The 21,927-nt window shown below is 37.3% G+C and overlaps 5 protein-coding genes across 6 annotated transcripts; 2 read left to right on the forward strand and 3 right to left on the reverse strand.

Moving 5' to 3' along the window:
- The first annotated feature begins 960 nt into the window (after positions 1-960).
- Positions 961-3,587, forward strand: LOC149394409 (Pentatricopeptide repeat (PPR) superfamily protein). The gene has a single exon (XM_089616385.1). It carries the CDS (start codon positions 984-986, stop codon positions 3,285-3,287), a length of 2,304 nt encoding a protein of 767 aa, XP_089472511.1. The 5' UTR covers positions 961-983; the 3' UTR covers positions 3,288-3,587.
- Positions 3,588-6,737: 3,150 nt separating this feature from the next.
- Positions 6,738-9,874, forward strand: LOC149394410 (uncharacterized). The gene is made up of 4 exons (XM_089617045.1): positions 6,738-7,494; positions 8,521-8,613; positions 9,299-9,366; positions 9,473-9,874. The coding sequence occupies exons 1-4, from the start codon at positions 6,871-6,873 to the stop codon at positions 9,618-9,620; spliced, it is 933 nt and encodes a 310-aa protein (XP_089473171.1). The 5' UTR covers positions 6,738-6,870; the 3' UTR covers positions 9,621-9,874.
- A 439-nt stretch (positions 9,875-10,313) lies between these two features.
- Positions 10,314-13,478, reverse strand: LOC149394411 (uncharacterized). 2 transcript variants are annotated; one of them, XM_089617044.1, is made up of 3 exons: positions 12,576-13,478; positions 11,334-11,386; positions 10,314-10,900 (listed from the first exon to the last, which is right to left on the reverse strand). In XM_089617044.1, the coding sequence occupies exons 1-3, from the start codon at positions 13,383-13,385 to the stop codon at positions 10,324-10,326; spliced, it is 1,440 nt and encodes a 479-aa protein (XP_089473170.1). In that variant the 5' UTR covers positions 13,386-13,478; the 3' UTR covers positions 10,314-10,323. The 2 variants fall into 2 exon arrangements, with proteins under 2 accessions (XP_089473170.1, XP_089473169.1); XM_089617043.1 differs by having other exon boundaries at positions 11,334-11,437; positions 12,576-13,474.
- Positions 13,479-14,021: 543 nt separating this feature from the next.
- On the reverse strand, positions 14,022-15,122 carry LOC149394412 (GEM-like protein 4). Its single transcript, XM_089617507.1, has 3 exons — positions 14,883-15,122; positions 14,708-14,788; positions 14,022-14,612 (listed from the first exon to the last, which is right to left on the reverse strand). The coding sequence occupies exons 1-3, from the start codon at positions 15,019-15,021 to the stop codon at positions 14,164-14,166; spliced, it is 669 nt and encodes a 222-aa protein (XP_089473633.1). The 5' UTR covers positions 15,022-15,122; the 3' UTR covers positions 14,022-14,163.
- A 4,922-nt stretch (positions 15,123-20,044) lies between these two features.
- On the reverse strand, positions 20,045-21,288 carry LOC149394413 (GEM-like protein 4). The gene is made up of 3 exons (XM_089618408.1): positions 20,906-21,288; positions 20,707-20,787; positions 20,045-20,612 (listed from the first exon to the last, which is right to left on the reverse strand). The coding sequence occupies exons 1-3, from the start codon at positions 21,042-21,044 to the stop codon at positions 20,164-20,166; spliced, it is 669 nt and encodes a 222-aa protein (XP_089474534.1). The 5' UTR covers positions 21,045-21,288; the 3' UTR covers positions 20,045-20,163.
- Positions 21,289-21,927: the final 639 nt, after the last annotated feature.

Genomic DNA, 21,927 nt, shown 5'->3' on the forward strand with positions numbered 1-21,927 from the left:
TGGACTCTAAACACAAGTATTGTTCATTTGTACCTTTTTTTTTTTATCAGAAATATAAAAATATCTCCAAAAAATTTTAAATACAGTTTTTTCAAACCTAAATATTGATGGACATGTCGTTATATATTTCTTCCTCCAGACTAAAATTTATTAATTATTCCGCAGTAATGCGTGAGGTATACTGCTTATATATACATAAAGGAGAGCTATATATATGCGTAAAGGTATATATATATATACACATGTTGTACACATATTTGTTCAATAAAAAAAAGTATAGTATATACATTGCCATATACAGTGGCGGTGAAACAAAGAATTTCAATAAAGAGGGATAAATTTGAAAAAAAAATCAAGGAGGACAAATTTAAAAACATTATATAAACTTGAGCTAAAATTAATTTTTTTAAAATATTATAGAGTAAAAATTGTAATTTTCAAAAGTTGAAAGGGGACATTGGACTCCCTAAACCTTACATAGCTCCGATATATATATATATATATATATATATATATATATATATATATATATTGATACATGTAGGTTTATTTAATATTAAAATAGCTTATTAAAAAATTAATTAATAAGAACATATTATGATTATTGAAATACACAAATATTTCATTTTTTTTAGTATTGTCAACTTTCGACTCTTCGACACTAAAAAAAAAATCAAGAAGTGACAAATTTAATTATTTATGAACTATTGTCACCTAAACATAAAAGCTATGTTATGTGTAATCATTAGATACTATTTGATAAGTTCAGTATTTATCGATAAGTTAGGTCGATAATGATAATTTTGTCGGTACAATTTATCTCTATTCTCACTAAATATCCCATAGTCTTTCACTTTCCGATAATGATAAATTTACCTATACAATTAACCTTCACACCGATATTACATAACATGAAAGATGAAACACAAATTATAAAATAAATCTTTTAGTCTTCAATAACAATTTTAAACCGAGTAAACTACATGTTAAAACGCTTTTTTTCCGATCACCTCAGCCACCAAATATCTCTCTTCCTCTCAACCAAATCATGTTCATCTCTTGAATCCCTCCTCTCATTCCACGCTCTGATTCTAACCTCTGGACTCTCCGACAACCCCTTCATAGCCTCCAAGCTCATCTCCCACTACGCCTCTCTCCGCGCACCGCCCTCTTCCGCCGCCGGAGTTTTCCACTCAGTTCGCCGGAAAGACGTCTTCCTCTGGAACTCCGTCATCAAAGCCCACTTCTCCGATGGTGATCACCAACGAGCCCTCCAATTCTTTCGCCAAATGCGCGTCTTGGGTTTCACCCCAAATAACTTCACTCTTCCCATGGCGATCGTCGCCTCTGCGGACCTGCTCTCTCTATGCCACGGTGAAACCATTCACGGGTTGGCTTCAAAACTCGGTTTTTTTCCCGGAGAATCAGCGGTTGGATCTTCTCTCGTCCATTTGTACTGCAAATGCGGCGAGACAGAAGATGCGCGTAAGGTGTTCGATGAAATTACTGTGAGAGATTTTGTGGCGTGGACTGCGATGGTGATCGGGTACGTTCAGAACGGCGAGAGTGAGAAGGGGCTTTTGTGTCTTTTCCAGATGTGCAGAGATGGAGTGACACCGAATTCGAGGACTCTGCAAGGCGGGTTTCAAGCCTGTGCTAATCTCGGCGCATTGACCGAAGGAAGATCGTTGCACTGCTCGGCGGCGAAGACCGGAATCGGAAGCTCAGAAGAAGTCAAATCTTCGATTCTCTCGATGTACTCGCAGTGCGACGTGCCCGTCGAAGCCTATAAATCGTTCAGCGAGACGGCGAAGAACGACGTGATGTTGTGGATGTCAGTCATCAGCGCTCACTCGAGATCAGGCTTGACGAGGGCATGTGCGAGTTTGTATCGAGAAATGCACGATTCGGGGGTCTCTCCCGATGAAATCATCACAAGTTGCGTTCTTTGGGGTTTCGGCGAATCAATGGCCGTCGCCAAGGGAAAGGCCTTTCACGGGTTTATGATAAGACGGCGCGACTGTGGGTTTCTCGGCGTTGATATGGTCGATAACGCCCTCGTGTCCATGTACTTCAAGTTCGGGTTATCGAGTGTTGCGGAGAGAATCTTTCGAACGAAACCGATATGGAGCAAAGAGGCTTGTGGCGCTATGATTTCGGGTTATAGTAAGATCGGAGATAGCGCAAAGTGCGTGGAGTTATTCAGAGAGACGCGAAACCGAGGAATAGAAGCGGGTTCGGCGGCGGTTTTGGCGTCTGTGATTTCATCATGCTCTCGACTCAGAGCGACAAATATCGGGAGATCACTCCACTGCTATTCGATCAAAAACTTGATGGATGAGAACACGTCGCTCGTGAACACGCTCATCGACATGTACGGGAAGAACGACGATCTTCCGAAAGCAACGAGATTGTTCGGCCGCCTCGGCGTGCATCGAGACACAGTCACTTGGAACACGATGATCGCGTGTTACGTCCACGGCGAACAATTCGCAGAGGCGATAGCCCTTTTCGACGAAATCCCAAGCCCAAACCAGGCAACATTCACGATCGCTCTCTCGGCTTGTTCCCACGCGGCTTCCCTCGAGAAAGGAAAGAAGATTCACCGGCTTCTCGAGGAAAGCGGGGTCGAGATCAACTCGTCGCTCACTGCCTCCCTAATCGACATGTACGCGAAATGCGGAGACCTCGAGCGGTCGAGAAACCTGTTCGACTCAGCGGACGAGAAGGACGCGGTGACGTGGAACACCATGATCTCGGGGTACGCGAAACACGGCCACGCGGGACCCGCCATCGAGCTATTCCGCGAGATGGAAAGTTTTTCGGGCGTGAGGCCGAACGGGGTGACTTTCCTCGCCCTCCTCTCGGCCTGCGCTCACTCGGGGCTCGTCGATGAAGGAAAGCACTTGTTCTCGACGATGCTCGATCGTTACTCGTTGAAACCGAGCTTGAAGCACTACACGTGTATGGTCGATCTCTTGGGCCGGTCGGGGCTTCTGAGAGAGGCGGAGGATTTGATCGTGTCGATGCCAGTCGCTCCCGACGGAGGAGTTTGGGGAGCCCTGTTGAGCGCTTGTGTCAAGCATGGAGATCACGAAGCGGGCGTTAGGGTCGCTTTGCGGGCCTTAGAGTGGGACCCACGGAACGACGGGTATTACGCGACGCTGTCGAACATGTATCGGTGGAGTGGGAGGTGGGAAGAAGCCGAGGGAGCGAGAAGGGTGATGAGGGATCGCGGCGTGGACAAGGAACCCGGTCAGAGTTTGGTGGAAATGGAAGTTTTGTGATGAGTTTGGAAGAATTAGAAATGTTGTGTTTGGTAGTTAACTCAAAAAGTTTTTGTTTTCTATTTTCTAATTTTTGTAGTTGTACTGAAAAATTATTTTGCAGTTGTTTTCAAAAAGCTGTTTGGTACAGTTTTCATTTTTGTTTTTGAGAAAATGAAAAAACTGAAAAAAGTGTTTGGTATAGTTTTCATTTTTGTTTTTGAAAGAATGAAAAGAGAAGATGAGGAGAAGGAGAAGAGAAGAGAAGAAAAAATTTTCCAAAAACACATTTTATTTGTTTTCAGTTTTCTTTACTTTTTTACAAAACAACTTCAAAATTTTTTGAAATTTTTTTCCGAAAAATTAAAACAAACACATTTTCACTTTTTGTTTTCAATTTTTTCAACTCAAAAAGTGAAAAACAGTTTTTGGAATGAAAAACAAACACAACCTTAATTTTTTTATTTTTATTTTTTTTAAACTTGAAATTTTAATTGGTGTTATTATGAGAATTCTTTGACTCCTTGAGTCAGCAAAGGTGATGTACAAGGAAGAGTTTTAGAAGGCTAGGAAATTTAGTGAGGAAAAGAAGGGATTTTCAGCCTCTTACATTGATCGCCCTATACAGAAGGCAGTGAAGGAATTGCATATCCAAAAGTAAGATTTCATGTCTTTGGTGGATGATGAAAAAAAAAAAAAAATGTCTTTGGGAGACGATGAAAATATTATCACAATGTGTTGTAGATATCCGAGTGGTGGATTCGAAACTAGGTAATGTTTACCTTATTAGAAGTTCTTTCGAGGAAGACGATGCAGAGGAGATTCTCCGAATTCCGTGTTCAAGATATGTGGCACTACTCGAAATCTGGAGAATACACAGTGAAGAGCGGCTACTATATGTGGTGAGAAAAGACCGAGAGGGTAAAGGGGCGTTGGACAATTGCGATACGAAGGCTTGGTGGAGCATGTTTCGGAACACAAATCCGATCTAAAATAAGAAAACGAAATTAGCGAAAAAAAAATAAAGCACACATATAATTATAGTGGTTAACTTTCAATGCGAAAATTATGTCTACTTTGCCGTTGCAGATTCTCACTAAAATCTAAATCGGGAGAAAAAAGTGTTTACAATTCTCTTACGCTCTACAAAGAACATCGGCACATAGGGTATTTATAGGGAAGACACTAGGGCTAATAGACATGAAATTCCCAAAATATCCCCGACTAATAAACCTTACAATAGGATTTTTCGCAAATCATCGTCGTAAGGTCTTTATCAGTCATCAGCTTCGTCACCTCGGCGTCGATTAGGTTCCACACCTCTAACAATGTCCCCCAGTCTTTATTTGGAAACTCTGCAAGAATTGGGTTACAGTTAAAACACATTTGGCTCGAAGGCACATCACGAGAGATGATTGAATTTGTTTAGTTACATGTTTTTTGAACCGAGGGTGGACGTTCAATCGGACTGCTTGAAAGTCGTGGAGATGCTCAAGATCGGGGAACTTTTGCTCGCTGACTTGGGTATTATTCTTGATGACCCAATCTTTTATTTATAAGATTTATTTGAGAAATGTACCTTCTCCTTTTCACCGCGTTTATGTAATAGATCGGCTCGCAAAGACGGCCCTTTGTTTCGTGGGTGGGGTCAATCCTGCCGAGGATTGTAACTTACAACTTACAAGGAGACATTATTCCCCACGTGATAGCCATTATTCAAACGAAGAAGGAGATTATACCAAAACTATGACAACTTACAACTTTATTCCATTAGTTACTTTTAATTCTAAAACGACTTTTTATTGACAAAGTTGTCAATAAATAATTGTGTTTAACAAACATGTCAATAAAATCTGTGTGGAAAACTAAAGAATCGCCTTGTTTTCGGACTCGTCTGAATCCATTCAAACTTTTAAGATTATTTTTAGCAACCTTGCGATAAAGATGCTTATGTGTCACCCCGTTTTAAAGCCAACAATTGTGGCTTGAATAGCGAACTTGTAGTGTTCCAAAACCAAACAGAGAAACCTAACTTAGAAAAATCTTTCTGTAGCCTGAAGTTTCTACTCCAGATCTGATTAGCCGAAATAAAAAAATCCCCATTTCTTGTCAGTACATGGCAATGGAGTATAGCCTAACATTGGAATGGGAGCTTTGGATTTGTCATTTACTATTAATTAATATATATGTATATATAATCATATCCTAAAATTAAAGTTCCAAATATCCATTCAATTCCTAGGGGAAAAAACGTTCTCACCAATATATAGGGTTATTGTATTCATTTTATTTTTATAGCAGTTTTCAGTGATATTCTTATTAATATATTTTTTTTAAATGCACCCAATAAGTACTTAAAATTATTAAATAGCTAACATTTAACTATATTACACAAAAAATCCAATTTTGATGATATTACAATTAGATAAAAAAAATTATATTTAAATTATATTATTTTGTTTTGATAATTTATATCAACTAATATATACCTTATAAATATTCATTAACGGTACAAATAAAGATATTAAATTTTTTATAATATGTTTGCGATAATATATTTGTCATTCACGTTGAAATAATAGTAGTAGTAATTAAAATCTCTCAAAAAAAAATAGTAGTAATTAAAAGTAAACTATCTGATAACAGTATTAAATCCTATATAAAAGGAGAATAATAAATTCATTTCTAATATACGATTAAAATTTATATAGGCCGTATTGACTTTTTTTACCAACACTTTAATAAAACCTTGGTCTACTTCCATGCTACGGCTCTTTTTCTTATGTACACGATTTCAAAACCAGGCCCGAAAAACTGACGTCAATTGTCAATTAACATTAAACCAAACGTTGACGAAGTGAAATTTTAACGGTTTTTCACAATCGATTCAAACACTATCAAGTTTCATTCGACTACCGACAAGAAAAAGAAAGGAAAATAAAAGGAAATAATAAACCTCAAACATCAAAGTGAAGATTAAAATAAATAAATCCTAGTTCCAAGCATAAACTTTATTTCGAATTATAATTAGAGATGAAATTTTAATCGATCTTAGTTAATTCTAACTCTCAACTTAGCCTAATGTTAATTTTGAAATACTAAAAAATATTGCACTTTAATAACACTATTTATATCCTAAAAAAATACCTATCCTTCCAAATCGGACAACTATTTTCAAATTTTAACGTGTATTCTAATTTCTAACTGATTATAATAAATTTAATTTTAATTGATTTTTTTTTGGTTAATTTTTTGGCGGTAAAAAATCAGTTAGAAAAAATAAGGTCAAAAGTGTCCTACCTTTACTCCTAAAATTTGACTTTTTTGAGCTCAAAGCTCAGTTGCCATATCCTTTATTATACTAATCTTTCGCTCTCAAAAAGTAGATTCCTTATTGATTAGTTATTCTTTTTACGCAGATAAATCACTAATTAACAACTCCAACTCATGATTACATCTTCCCCGCCCTTTAAAACACCCACACAATACCAACCTTTCCATAAAAATTCCAAAAATAACACTTCCATTTCCGAATCATTAGCCAACCAAAAAAAAAAAAAAAAAAAAAAAAACCAGTAGTGAATCCCCATCCCAAACAAAACAAATGCCGGGCTGCTTCAACTTCGCGGCGGCGCGTGACCGTTCCCTCCGCCGATCCTTCGGCGCGTGCGGTCTCCGATCAGCCACCACCGACCTCGGCGACGGCACAGTAATCCACTTCTGGCTCCCGAAAAACCCGTCCGAATCCAAACCGAACCTCATCCTCCTCCACGGCGTCGGAGCCAGCGCCACGTGGCAGTGGAACGACGTCGTCCCGTCCCTCTCTCGCCACTTCGATCTCTACGTCCCGGACCTACTGTTCTTCGGCGGGTCCCACACGACTCGGCCGGAGCGTTCGGAGGCGTTCCAGGCGCGGTGCGTCGCCGCCGCGGCGGAGTCCCACGGCGTCCGGAGATTCCACGTGGCGGGGCTCAGCTACGGCGGGTTCGTCGCGTACAGCCTGGCGGCGCAGTTTCCGGAGGCGGTCGAGAGGCTCGTCGTTTGCTGCGCCGGGGTTTGCATGGACGGTGATGACGTGGCGGGTGGATTGTTGAGCTTCCGTACGGTCGACGAAGCCGTGGCGGCTCTTTTGCCGACGACGACGGAGGAGGTCCGGCGACTCATCGCTCTGTCGTTTCACAGACCCATCCGATGCGTTCCGTCTTGCTTCCTCAGAGATTTTATCCAGGTCACTATTGGTTACTCATATTACTGTGTTACACGTGTCTATTTCTAATAGGAACGTGTTGATTGCATGGTTCTGGATTAATCTGAGACTTGAATAAATGATGGTGGATTAACTGGCTGATAGCAGATTTGATTATTGTTATTATTGTGGCTTAGTGCTATGTGTTAGGTAGGTTTTGGGTAATTTTGGGAGCAGGTAAAAAAATAACCCCTTTTTTTTTTTTTTTTTTTTTTTTTTTTTTTAAGTGGTCTAGTAATTAGTGCGAGCCAGATATCTTATAAAAAAACAATAAATTTAAGGGTGTGTAAGAATTTTTCTTTCATGAGGGAAAATATAAAAATAAATAAGTAAATAAATTTTTAGCTAAAAATATAAATAAAAATAGGCTATAGATGATTTTTTTTTTTAAACAGTTTAGGCCCTGATTATGTTCTTACACCGTTCATAAGAACATAATTTTTGGTACCGTGCGTTTTGATATTGTTCACAGATTTTTTTCAAATATATGATTGAATTTTAATTTTTATAATAATATATATTGTACTGTGAAACACGGTGTTTTGTTTTGATTTGACCAAAATTCGAATACTAGACCTAAACATTTTGGACAATTTGGAACCGGAATTCGAGTATGTTCCGTCGAATTCCAAAGGCGTCGATCGGTCGTGTGAGTGTTCATTTATTAAATATTGCAAAAAATGAGCGAACATGATATAGTTCTGCTTTAGATGTACTATAGTCTCAAATCGATTGAGTATTTGAGCATGTGCTCTTCATCACTTTTGCATTAGTTTTTTTAGTGTGACTTCTTAGTTTTTTTAGTGTGACTTCTAACAAGATGATTTAAAAAGAAAGCAGTACCTTTAATTAAAGTTGTTGAAGAAGATTTAAATATGCAACTGATCTCTAAAGATATAGTTGAAGCTTGAAGTGTGGTGTTCTTGAAATAATATTTGTGTTCTTGAAATAATAGCTTTTCTTAACATTGACAAGATGACTTATTGTGATGTTTTGGTGTCTTGGCAGTTCATGTGCATAGATAATCGTCAGGAGAGGAAAGAATTGATCCAAGCATTACACAAGGACAGAGATACATCTAAGCTTCCCAAGATAACGCAGGTCTTTTTTTCTATTTATTTGAATTTGAAATTCGAATTCACTACTACATCGACAAGTACAACACGTTCATTTTAGGGTCTAATAGCAATATAGTCTTCTCGGAACATTGAAATTGCATTTTAACAATATTTAGTTAATAATTGATAATTAGCCACTTTTGTTATCAACGGACTAAAAGAGTTAAGATACTCAATGATCAATTTTAATCTTATGAAAAATACATAAACATGACCGTTTGTATAAAAATTTAATATGATATTGTTGACTTATTTTTCAATTTTTTCTCCTACACTTTTTTTCTTTTTTTTTTTTTTTTTTTTTTTTTTTTTTTTTTGTCTTAATTCGTAGTCATGTATCTATTTATAATTATAATAGTTAATATTGACTATTATAAACATAAAAAAAAGCTAGCATTATCATTTTTGTTAAGTTAATAATAGGAATGACGAATTTTAAATTATTATCAAGTTTTACTTTATAATTTCCTTCACTTTATTTTATGTTATTTTTATAATATAAAAAATATGACGGATTAGACCACTTGAAACGTTAACATTGCTATATAGTCAACGTTTCAAATATGTTTTAACTATAGCTACTAAATCTGACATCACAAAGTTAATTTATGTTTTATTTTGGATATTTGTATACCCTTAATTCCTTTTATATATCTTTCCTGGTACAGCCTACTCGCATAGTCTGGGGTGAATATGACACAATATTTCCAATGGAGCTCGCACACCGATTAAAAAGGTAAATAAATAAACACACATCAAGTATTTCTTATAATTATTTGATAATCATATATATCATGAACTAATAAGTGATGTTTGCGTGTCTATTTTTATTGTTTTTTTAGGCACATAGATGGTAATTCGGAACTAGTGATCATAAAGAACGCAGGGCACGCCATAAACGCAGAGAAGCCAAAAGAGCTGAGCAACCACATCAAATCCTTCCTCATTCCACGTAGCCAAATTAATGGATATCACACCAAAAAGGATTGACACAGGAAAATTAAGAAGGAATTATTTTTTTTAGTTGCGTTTTTTACTTTGAACTAGTAGTGTATAATTGAAGGAATTACTATTTCTTGTGTAAGATAATTTCGTAATTGGAGTGTAAGAGGAAAAAGGTTGCTGATTAGATCAGATCATGTTTGGCAAAGTATCTCATATATTTTGCTCTTTATTTGTTTTTACTAAAAAATTACATTTATATGTTTTTTTAAGGGACCTTTATCCAAGCGATTTTTTTTATTTATTTTTTTTCATCAAATTTTATACAAATCTATCAAGATTTGTTTGGTATTCTACAAAACTTTAAAAAGACTGATATAAGCATGTTTAGTAACATTCACAGAGATTTGTGACATGTTTGCCACTAAACAAAATTTCTACAAATTTTTGCAGAAATGTGTAATTTTGTTTGAAAACATTCCTAGTCTTGGCAATATAACATCTTAATGTGATGGTTAAACCAGAATCATACGACTATTATCAAAATGAGAGAATTACTACTAATACATGAAGTTTATTTTGGTTAAGCTTTCTCACCATTTTTTTACCCGCTTCAGCGAAACTCCAAATCTCTCATCCACGACCAAGTAACGGATAAATAGTTTCTAACAATTCTGAGGAGACTTCGTTAATCGAATTAAGTACAAGAGAAGTAATAATAATAATTGAAAAAAAGAAAAATTTACATATATCAACTCGCGATCGTCTTTTCCATCGCTTCCACCAACAAATCCACGAACTTTTCCATTTCCATAACCCGAGCCCCTTTCACCAAAACGACGTCCTCGCGACCGACCCGCTTCACGATCTCCTCAGCCAAACTCTCGTTATCGAGCGCGACCACGAACCTCGAGTCCTCGATCACGTTCATATTCCGGGCCGCGGCCAAAAACCTATCGCCAACTACTCCGACGAGATCAACGCCGGCTTCGAGGCAGTTCTCGAGCACGGCCTCGTGGATCCTCACCTCGTCGGGGCCGGTCTCGATCATGTCTCCGAGCACGGCGACCCGTTTTCCGCGGCACTCGAGGTTTCTCAGAAGCTCGATCGCGCACTTCATCGGGACCGGGCTCGCGTTGTACACGTCGTTCACGATCCTCAATCCGTTTCCGAGGACTTGGATCTGAGCTCTCATGTCGACGGGCGTGAAGGCCGAGAGGGACGTCCCGACTTTCTCCAACGGGACTCCTAAGTGAGTCGCCACCGCGGCCGCCGCGCACGCGTTCATCGCTAAATGCAAACCGGGGCTCTGAATCGGGATTTCGACACTTAAGAAGAAAGAAAGAAAAAAAAAAGAATAATAAATGTGAGTTATGAAAGTGTGTCGGCGATATTTTTGAGCATCGGTTGGAAGTGGAAGTTCCATTTCCAATGACTGGAAATTCCGGTCTTTAACGGAAGGAAGGCTTCCAATTATTAAGGACCGGAATTTCCGATGATTTACCGTACAATTCCAATCATACTATTCAAAAATAAAAAAAAAAACGAAAAAAAACCCGGATGAATAGTGTCGGAACGAAAAAAAAAATCCAAGTTTCTTCTGTTCCATTTGCCCAGGATTAGCTTGACAGTTATAAGAATTTACAAGAAATCTATGCATTGAAAAAGAAATTACGAAACAAAAGATTTATAGTACACGGCGAAGAGAAGGACTGAGTCGGATATTATAATTTTTTATTTTATTTTATTTATTGAACTTACATGGATCCATTTTTCTCGAGAGTTACTCGGACGCCGTGACCGCCATCGATACACTGTGCGTCAACCAAGCGAACATCGCACCCCTCTCTCCGCCCAAACAGAACCTATTTTGCCACAACCATACTTTCTAATCACTATATATATATATATATATACATATATATAGTGACATGTTTCAATGTAGTATGATATCAACTTGTCTGCACTAATACTATATAACTAATTACAGCACTTTGTTAGTCATGTGATTAGAGAGTCGAGCCAGTGATAAAGATAGATTTATATGGTTGTAGATGGTATTTATATAGCATCTCCAAATTCATTGCAATGTCGAAGATGCTCTACCGAGGCATCGAAGATAACGGAGTGAGATGCTACCATTGAATGATTATGAGTTATAATGAGTTGCAATAATTCCAACTTGTGAAACTTCACTTCTCGAAGAAGAAAGTTAAGACTGGTTTCAAAGAAAAGTACTAAAATAGCCGAATACGGTGAACACATCTCTATGAAAACTCGGCCCACGACAGTGGACGGTTTACAAGACCGGTGGTCCAATACAGTTTACGGTTTTCTGGTTTTTTTGAAGCAAGGCTTAGTCTTGTGGGTTTGATTTTTTTTTTTTTTTTTTTTTTGGTTTTTTACTCCCATTGCAACTCTTTTCCGGCGTTCAGAACATATGAATGTTTGTTTCTGATTTTTTTATCAGATTTTTTAATCGTTTAAATTGACTATTTTTCTAGTGGATTTTTTTTTTTAATGAAGAACAATTGGCCTTGAATTCAACTTGCTATTATATAAAAAAAAATTATTAATTATATTTTCCTAGTAGTAATGCAATTACAGTCCTACAATTGAAATTTCCCCTGCTTTATCAAGTCTTTTCAAGTTCAACTACTGACTTGTGAGTTTCTATAAAGCATGGCACAAGATGAAAAATATTTGTCAACTCAATTGTAAGTTATAACATATAACGACAAATATCTACTACCAAGAAGACAATAATGGACCATTAATGGTACGGTAGGTAAAAAAAAAATATAATTTCATTTCCAGTAGATGAGATCCACACTAATCAATATATTTTTTTTTTAACGGACACACTAATCAATAAATTTCACGGTTGCAACTTGCAATTCAAAGTTGTTCAAAAATCTTGATTTTTTATATTAAAAAAAATAATAATTGAGTTTAGCAGATAAGATAACTGGTTAGATTATATATCTTAAACTGAGCAATTACCTTTTTAACCCCAGGAGGAACAGGAAGCCCCATAACCAAAGGATCGTCGGCGTTGAGAACACAGACATCTCCGGGAACGGCCTCCGTCAAAATCTCTCCTTTCGCCGTCGCGATCTCCTCCAAAGACCCGAAATTCCCCAAATGCGAAGGCACGACATTCGTGACGACTCTCACTCTCGGCTCGACCAGCCTCGCCAATTCCAACATCTCTCCTTTCCTCGAAATCCCCAATTCCACCACCGCGATTCCGTCGCCGTCGCAGTCTCTCGGGATTCCGATCAGCGTCAGAGAAACGCCGATCGTGTTGTTGAAGCTTCCGTAGGTCTGATAAACGGAAGAGCACAGGCTTCCCAGAGCCGTCGCGATCATTGACCTCGTCGTCGTCTTTCCGACGCTTCCGGTGACGCCGATCACCGTGCCGTGAAATTGCTTCCTGGCGTGGCGAGCCATCGCCGTCAGAGACTCCACGGTGTCGCCGGCGACCTCGACGAAGCCTCCGTCCCAGTCGGAGCACACGCGGTTGCCGATCACTCCGGCGACGCCTCGCCGGGAGAGATCGGGGGAGATGAAATCGTGCGCGTCGAAGTTCTTGCCGGAGATTGCGAAGAGCCATTGGTCGGGGTTTATGGTTCTGGTGTCTATGGAAATGGTCCCCGGCGGGCCTTTTTTTACGATTCTGCCATTGACGGCGCGAGCTATCTCCTCCGCCGTCCAGAGGGTACATTTGGCATAACGGAATCTCAGCGGTGGCTTCTTCGGTTTTGGAAATGAGAGTGTGAGAGAAAGTGGGGATTTTGGGTTCGCATACATTGGTGACACAAGTCTACGAGTAAGGTAATGGATTAAGGTTGAGTGTAAATTCTCGAAGAAAGAGTTAGATTTGGATTTTGGGACCTTTACGCTACAAACAAAACGAATGGCATGTGCGAACAAACTATACAAAGTTATATTTGACTTAAACGTTCGACATTATTAAAGCCATCGTTTATTTTAGAAAAATAGTCATTTTCAGACGTAAATTTTAGATAAATATCAATTGTTTAATATATCAAAGTGACTATTTACTTAAAACTTACGTCTGAAACTAGCTATTTACCTAAAATTTATCAAACGTTGACTATTTAACAATGTCAAACGTTTAAATTGACTTCAGTCTAGTCCGGGCCTAAGTCTCGGAGCGAGTAGTTTTTGCCGCTTCTCTCATCGTGTTTTAAGTGTTGGCGGAAAAATGAAGCATAACAACAAGTGCAATTAAGGCGGAATAAACTATATAAATCTTGTTATGATTTGTACTTCAACACTTTTTTTCATGATTTGTACTAAATTATTTTCTTTTCTTTTCTTATTTTCAAAATTTTCATTTAATAAGTAGATATGAGTTTCAATTCATGAAAGGAATAATTATTTTACGAAATTGATCAGATATCCTTCCAAAGTATGGAAATAATTACAAACATCAATCGGTGAGTATCGAGCTAATACTTCTTCTAAAGAGTGTAATACATTGTGATATAATTACATAGACTAGGAAAACTCTCTATTCCTAAATACTAAAGTGGCCAAGAAGTCCAAATAGCTTAAGAATACTCTAAGATTGAGAGAACGAGTCTTGGAGATGTTCGAATGCTTTCTTGTAGTTCAAGAATCCCATGAACCAGAAGTCGAAGTTGTCAACCGTCACTATTTCTATGTACTTTTGTGACGGCTTCTCTACATTCTCTTTTGTCTCCATTCTCTTTACGTCGCTTATTGGAATCACTACCTTGTAACGAGCTCTAAGTACTTCCCCGTTTGAAGAGGAAAACGAGATTGATTTTTGGCTGCAAAACGCGATTTTATCGGTGGAGACGAAGAGAAGACCCGAAATAGGACCCGCGGTGGTCGACAAATAGCATTGAGAGGCCTTCGATAGCTTCTCTCCTTCTCTCACGCTGAACGATTTCTCGAATATTTTCTGATACCCGCCCGAATGAAGAATTCTAGCTCCTAATCTCAGTTTCCCCGTCACAGTCTCTCGAATGTTCGCCCCGAGTTTCACTGGAATTTCAATCATTCAGAGCAGTCATATCAGTAAGCTTGAATGTATAAATATGCAAACTAGTAATTTTGATGCGGAAGAAAAAAAGGCTTACCATGTTCTTTGATTCCGTGTGCGAAAATGTCGGCTTTTTTTCCAAACTTGTTCATTCGGTTCAGAACTGAGTGCACTCCACCTGTGACAAAACAACACAGTTAATTCCTGTTTAATTTTTTCGGTTCAATACTGTTATATATAGATAAGAAGAAAATTAAGAAGACGGGATTTACTTCTTCTCGTGAGTGAAGATCTGGCGTCGGAAAGTTGTTCTTTGTCGGTCAGGAAGGCCTTTGGAGACCTGTGATCTAATGGATAAGTTATTGATCTTATTGGAATTCCAATAACTTGTCCATTGATACCTGTTTTCATATTTTTCACCGAGTGGATGAAAATCAAAGCTCTTCAAATGATCAAGTAAAGAGTGTTGAGAGTGTTCTTCAAGTTACTATATTGGTTGTCGAGGCTAACGCAAAGATGTATTTAAAGGGTTATGTAAATAGTACTTAATGGTCGACGGATTTGCTTTAGGATATTTTAATATGATTATCTGAGTCATCAGTGTCTCAGCAATGAGAGTGAAAGCCTCTGCTTTAGAAAAAGACAACTTGGACATGTCATGTAATCAACCATTGTTTCGTCAATTCTCTATCAAATATTTTGTGGGGGAAAGTTAAAATTTTTGGGAGGTCAGGATTGTATCCAAGTTTTCTTGGTGTACAAGATTCCATGTTCTTATGAGGCCTACCATGGTATTTAGATAAGGTGAGGCATAAAAGAGAAGAAGAAAAAAAAGTTGTTGATGACAAACTTGTTATTTACATTCAGTTTACCAAGTTTGAACAGACAATATATTTTATTTATTTTACAACTGATATAAAATATATATGAAATATGTATACTGCATCAGCGAGTGTCTTGGATGAATTAAAGTGCCTTGTAAGCAATTTCCTTTGCTAATATTTTAAAAGATCGTGTTTTTTACTCAGGTATAGATTTGAAAACGGACGTGTTTTTTTTAAAAGTCAAAACTGACTTGTAATTGTTGTGGGCGTATAATAACAAGAAATATAAAAAACGAACCCATGAGTCTGAATGTCGGCCAAATTTGATAGGCCAAGCTACGTATATATCTGCTATTGTGTAGCCAATTAATCACGTCCTTTCCAATAGCAAATTTCTAATTTTTTATGATCGTTCATTTTGACAACACCAGACTTTGGTTGTCAATCAAAGCTGTACGTGAGTCAGCTGTAGGACCTCAAAAGAAAGAAAAAAAAATCTCTCTCTCTCTCTCTCTCTCTCTCTCTCTCTCTCTCTCTCTCTCTCTCTCTCTCTCTCTCTCTCTCTCTCTCTCTCTCTCACACACACATACACACACACACAGATGTCAGCAACTGAACGAATATATAATATAATATCTAGATTTCTCTTCAACAGCACTGCTATTTGACATTGAGTCCCTATTCAGCATCAGCACCATTAGCGAGCTGCAAAAAATCATCATCTCTCTCTCTCTTAAATAAAAAACTGTTTGTAAAAGAGCGAATGCTTAAGGAATGACAATGATTACGGGTATGAATGAATACACTTATAACGATACTCGTATTTGTTAAAAAAAATACACGTTAAGCCATTGTTTTAAACGGGTCAGATAAACGGGTAATACTCTTCGGGTGGCGGGTGTGAAATTTCAATACTTGTTAACCCGATTTGAAAAAAAAAAATTAACCACACAAAAATTAATCCAGTTTAGAAAATAGCCCATCAGGACGAAGTAAATTAAATTAATTGTTTTAGTTAATTTAATTTACCTTGACCTCGTTGATTATTTTCTTAATAAAATGAAACTTTTGGTTAGAATCTTAAAATGAGATAAGGGATTGATAAGTTGCGATAAATACGTCTTTTTATAATTTGTCATATTCTATTAGATCAAATGAGACCATATATAGTATACTATCAGGGCGTTTTTAATGACACTTCTTATTAAAAAAAAAAACATGTTACACCTTTGGCGCGGCAGACTTGAGATGCACGGCACTCGTCCAGCCATGGTCTCAAGTCCAACCGTTTAGAAAGGCTGAAATTAATATTGAAAGTTTTTTTCCGTCTCTTTACCAGAGATTTATGCGAACCTTTTAGGATTGTATAAGGAAAATATCGAAAATATCCACGTGGACGGGGACAAAGTTAGTTAGACATTATATTCCTTGGTAAAAATATGACGAAGAAATTAAAACAAATTTTTGTAGTTGGCCTCGTCATCTGCTTTATATTTTTATTATAAGTGCTTGAAAAACATTTATGTGTATTCCCTATGAATAGCTGCGACAATTTTTCAATCACACAAACAAGCGTACCCTTATCTTTTTCTTTTTATTTTTCTTTTTTCATACTTGAAAATATGAGGCCGTCTCATTTGCATGCTTGTTTGAGGTGGCAATTTGGCTTTATGATCTCGACCCACTTTAATTCCTACTATGCTAATGAAATTACTAAACGTGTACTCAAAAAGTTGTTCAACTATGTCGGTTTGAACAATTAGTTGAACAACTATCTGCTGGTGCAAGAACAATTAAGCAAGCAAAAAAACAGAAAGCAATAAAAGAGACACATAATTGATAACCTTGTTCGGTGATAAAGCACATACTCAATGAGAGTGATAGGTGCGTTAATCACGCGTAAACTCCTATCTCCCGAGCTTAAATCCAACGAGTTCTCAAGGATTTTGATTATCTCTAGAGTGTTTTTGATGGATTTTCAGGTCTATATGGGTTTTACTAGTGTTTGGGGTCTCAACATGGAAAAATATGCTAATCGGAGTCAAAACGGAGCAAAAACGAAGAAAAGAAGCGTCAAAAACATTTTTGACAACTCCGCGCGCCGCGAGGTCCATTTCGCGCGCCGCGCGGAGTGGGAATTTTGCAGCAGAAAGCCACAGAGTCCTACGCGCGAACCGCGCGGAAACAAAATGAGGGACCGCGCGGCGCGCAGAAACAGGCGCGCGGCGCGCGGTCATTCTGGCAGGCTTCGTTTGCTTCGATTTTTGTAGCGAATCTCAGCCATTGGATGAGATTGGAAGGCTTAGATTGCTCCGAAAACAAGACCACTAAACCCTAAAAAAGACCAATACTTTAAGAAGAGAGAGGGCAAGGGTTTTAGGGTGTGCTATCAAGAACAACTTTTCATTTTCTCTTAGTTTTTCATTAGTTTTTCAAAATTTCCAGACTTGTTCATATTTTTGTGGCTCCAATTTGAAGAGAAGGAGAGAGCTGCAGAATTCTACCATTGCTACATTCCTACTCAAAGTGTTCTATTCTCTAAACTCTTATATTTTTAATTCAAGTTCTACATATGCTTATGATGTTTCATGGTGTGTTGTTCTTGTGTTCATATTTAAGCATTTTCATTGTTATGGTTATTAATATGAACTAGTCTCATGTAGGGCTATGGTGTAGCGGGTTCATTACGATGTAGGATTCAAGATATTAGATTTGTTAGGTTGTTGTTTTTCTCATCACTTTTTACTTAATCCACAACTATGCTTAATGCTTGTATGAATGTCATGAACTCATGCTTATTTTATATTCAACTCTAATGCTTGAGAAAGATTAGGTTGTTGTGTTTTTGTGTGGGTTACTAGAATTCATTCCTAGGCTAGATATAGCTAGGTTGTTCTAGACTCGTGATAATACTCTTGTTCTTTAATGCTAGCCGTGCTTGTTAGGAGTTGAGATCGAGAGATGATATTCCGGTATCGGTTTAGGTTGTTAGATGCTTGAGAGAGATCTATCAATTCGATTAAAGTGAGTATGAGTAGTGAAAAGTGTGAATTCCAATAGCTTATTTCTTTTCTTAGTTCAGCGAATCCAAGTTATTTTATGAACCCGTGAACCATAGCCCTTCCCTTTGTCCAATAGAAATTTTGTGCATCAAGTTATTTAATTTTGTGACGTGTTAGTTAAATTTTGTGACAACAATCTTATCAAATATATTTAGTTCTATATTAGCTTGTGAATCTTGAATCTTCAATTTAGCTAGTCCCCGTGGGATCGACTCGTTCTTACGATTTATTACTATTGCGACCACGTGCACTTGCGTGTGCGAGAAAATTCGCAACAGAGAGTGATACGTCCAATGGTGAAAAATGATCCACTATCTCAATATCAAATGTACAAGACTTAGGCTTACAAAATCCTCCCTCAAACATCTGATTCCTTGACTTCTCCAATGGATGACAATCTAAGCTCCCATTAGATCAGAGACTCCCTCTCTTTTTCACGCGACTCTTTCTGTCAAAGATCGCACGATCCTCTCTCGAAGATCTTCTCAACGTATCAACGCAAAATACACACTCACAAAACTATGTACAAATAAAGCACATCAGCAAGTTCCTTGAACCAGTTGTCGATGAAGTCTAGAAGAGAGACTGATTCTAGATTAAGGTCTACGTGAATTTGACCAAGCAGAAAAGTGAATTGATCGAAACAAACTCTAGTGGGTTTTATACTATACAATTCCTAATCTTCCACGAAATCTAGTAAGTCGAAATATAATTAAAATATCTGATACTTTTTTGTCCATAAAAATCGCAAATGAAAGATATTCCAATTCTATTTGCGCGGGAGGAAAGTGACTGAAATAATCCAGGCCAGGTCTTGAACTTAATTGAACAACTTCTTCAGCTTTGACTTAAAAAATTGTTACAATTTGTTTTGCCAAATTTATCCATGTCACAGAAGACCCGACAGCTAAGATAAGATAAGATAGATATAATAAGGAAAGGAAAGTCCATGACAAAAGTTTTGTTGGGCAAGGTTGAAACACACAACAGTATGAGATATTTTTATAATATGACTGATATCGTATAATCTGTTTAAAAATGAGACACAAAATATTGGAAAACATGTGTGATCAAATTGTCCCCAAACTGTAAATTGGACAATTTACGTGATGCATACATAAAATTATTAATCAATTCGTGATGTAATATTAGAGGAAACTTATAAATTACATGTCGATCTCATCGGATATATAGAATCACACTTATGATGGTCTTTTCATATATCTGTCTATAAATTTCATCTTAAATCGAATTTTTGATCCGCTCGCTTTCCGCTAAAACACGCTTCCAAGTATCATTCAGATAAGATTAATGTGTAATATATTGACAACGTGTAGTAGTGACATTGCATCCAATTGAGTTAAATTTTACATATTGTTTATTTATTCATAACTTATACTTTCTACATCTTGTCACACATATCATTCGAACATTCTATGTGGCATCCTCTTATCAACTTCTCACATAATATTTTTTAAAATAAGTAGGTATGAGCTCCAATTCTTAAAAATAATAATTAATGGAATAGTATACATCAATTCGAGCGCATTGAGCTAATTAATGCTTCCTCTCATAAGTCTTATACAAGTTATATAATTACATAGACTAAGCAAACTCTTTTCCTAAATGCTAAAGTGGCCTAGAAGTCTAAATAGCGTAATAAAATTCTAAGATTGAGAGCACGAGTCTTGGAGATGTCCAAATGCTTTCTTGTAGTTCAAGAATCCCATGAACCAGAAGTCGAAGTTGTCGACCGTTACTATTTCTATGTACTTTTGTGACGGCTTCTCTACATTCTCTTTTCTCTCGATTCTCTTAACGTCGCATATCGGTATCACTACCTTGTAGCGAGATCTACATACTTCCCCGTTTGAAGAGGAAAAGGAGATTGATTTTTGGCTGCAAAACGCGATTTTGTCGGTGGAGATGAAGAGAAGACCCGAAATAGGACCCGCGGTGGTCGACAAATAGCATTGAGAAGCCTTCAATAACTTCTCTCCTTCTCTCAAGCAGAATGATTTCTTGAAGATTTTCTGATACCCTCCCAACTGAAGAATTCTAGCTCCTAATCTCAGTTTCCCCGTGACAGTCTCTCGAATATTAGTCCCGAGTTTCACTGGAATTTCAATCATTCAGAGCAGTCATATCAGTAAGCTTGAAAATATAAATATGCAAACTAGTAATTTTGATACGGAAGAAAAAAGGCTTACCGTGTTCTTTGATTCCGTGTGCAAAAGTGTCGGCTTTTTTTCCAAGCTTGTTCATTCGGTTCAGAACTGAATGCACTCCATCTGTGACAGGACAGACTGTTAATTCCTTTTCCAAAGAAACCAATTTCATCATAATTTATACGTTTCAGTGCTGCTATATTTAGATTAAAAAAAGAAAATGTAAGTAGACGGGATTTACTTCTTCTAGTGAGTGAAGATCTGGCATCGGAAAGTTGTTCGTTGTCGGTTAGGAAGGCCTTTGGAGACCTGTGATCTAATGGATAAGTTATTGATCTGATTGGAATTCCAATAACTTGTCCACTGATACCGGTTTTCATATTTTTCACCGAGTGGATGAAAATCAAAGCTCTTCAAATGATCAAGCAAAGAGTGTTGATAGTGCTCTTCAAGTTTCTATATTGGTTGTTGAGGCTAACACAGAGGTGTATTTAAAGGGTTAGGGAAGGACTTAATGGCCGATGTATTTATTTTAGGATATTTTGTTATGATTATCTGAGTCATCAGTGTCTCAGCAATGAGAGTGAAAGCCTCTGCTTTAGAAAAAGACAACTTGGAAATGTCATGTGATCAACCATTGCCTTGTCAATCTCTATAAAGTTAGATTTTTGGGAGGTCAGAATTGTATCCAAGTTTTCTTGGTGTACAAGATTCCATGTTTTTATGAGGCCTACCATGGAATTTAGATAAGGTGAGGCATAAAAGAGAAGAAGAAAAAAAAGTTGATGACAAACTTGTTATTTACATTCAGTTTACCAAGTTTGAACAGACAATATATTCTATAGAGATCGTGCCTTTTTTCAGGTATAGATTTGAAAATTGGCTTATGCTTTTTTAACATCAAAATTGACGTGTAAGTCTTGTGGTCGTATAATAAAAAGAAATATATAAAAAAAACGAACCCATGGGTCTGAATGTCGGCCAAATTTGATAGGCCGAGTTACTTATATATCTGCTATTGTGTAGCCAAGTAATCACGTCCTTTCCAATAGCAAATTTCTAATTTTTTATGATCGTTCATTTTGACAACACCAGACTTTGTTTGTCAATCAAAGCTGTACGTGAGTCAGCAGTAGGACCTCAAAGCTGAAAAATAAAGGAATCTCTCTCTCTCTCTCTCTCTCTCAGACACACACACACACCGTTGTCAGCAATGAACGAATATATAATATAATATCTGGATTTTAAGGAAGCGTATAAAGA

Source organism: Urtica dioica, chromosome 6 (genome assembly GCF_054948205.1).
Source record: "Urtica dioica subsp. dioica isolate 48M chromosome 6, U.dioica_male_clone48M_v1_H2, whole genome shotgun sequence".
In the NCBI taxonomy this organism is placed as follows: Eukaryota; Viridiplantae; Streptophyta; class Magnoliopsida; order Rosales; family Urticaceae; genus Urtica; species Urtica dioica.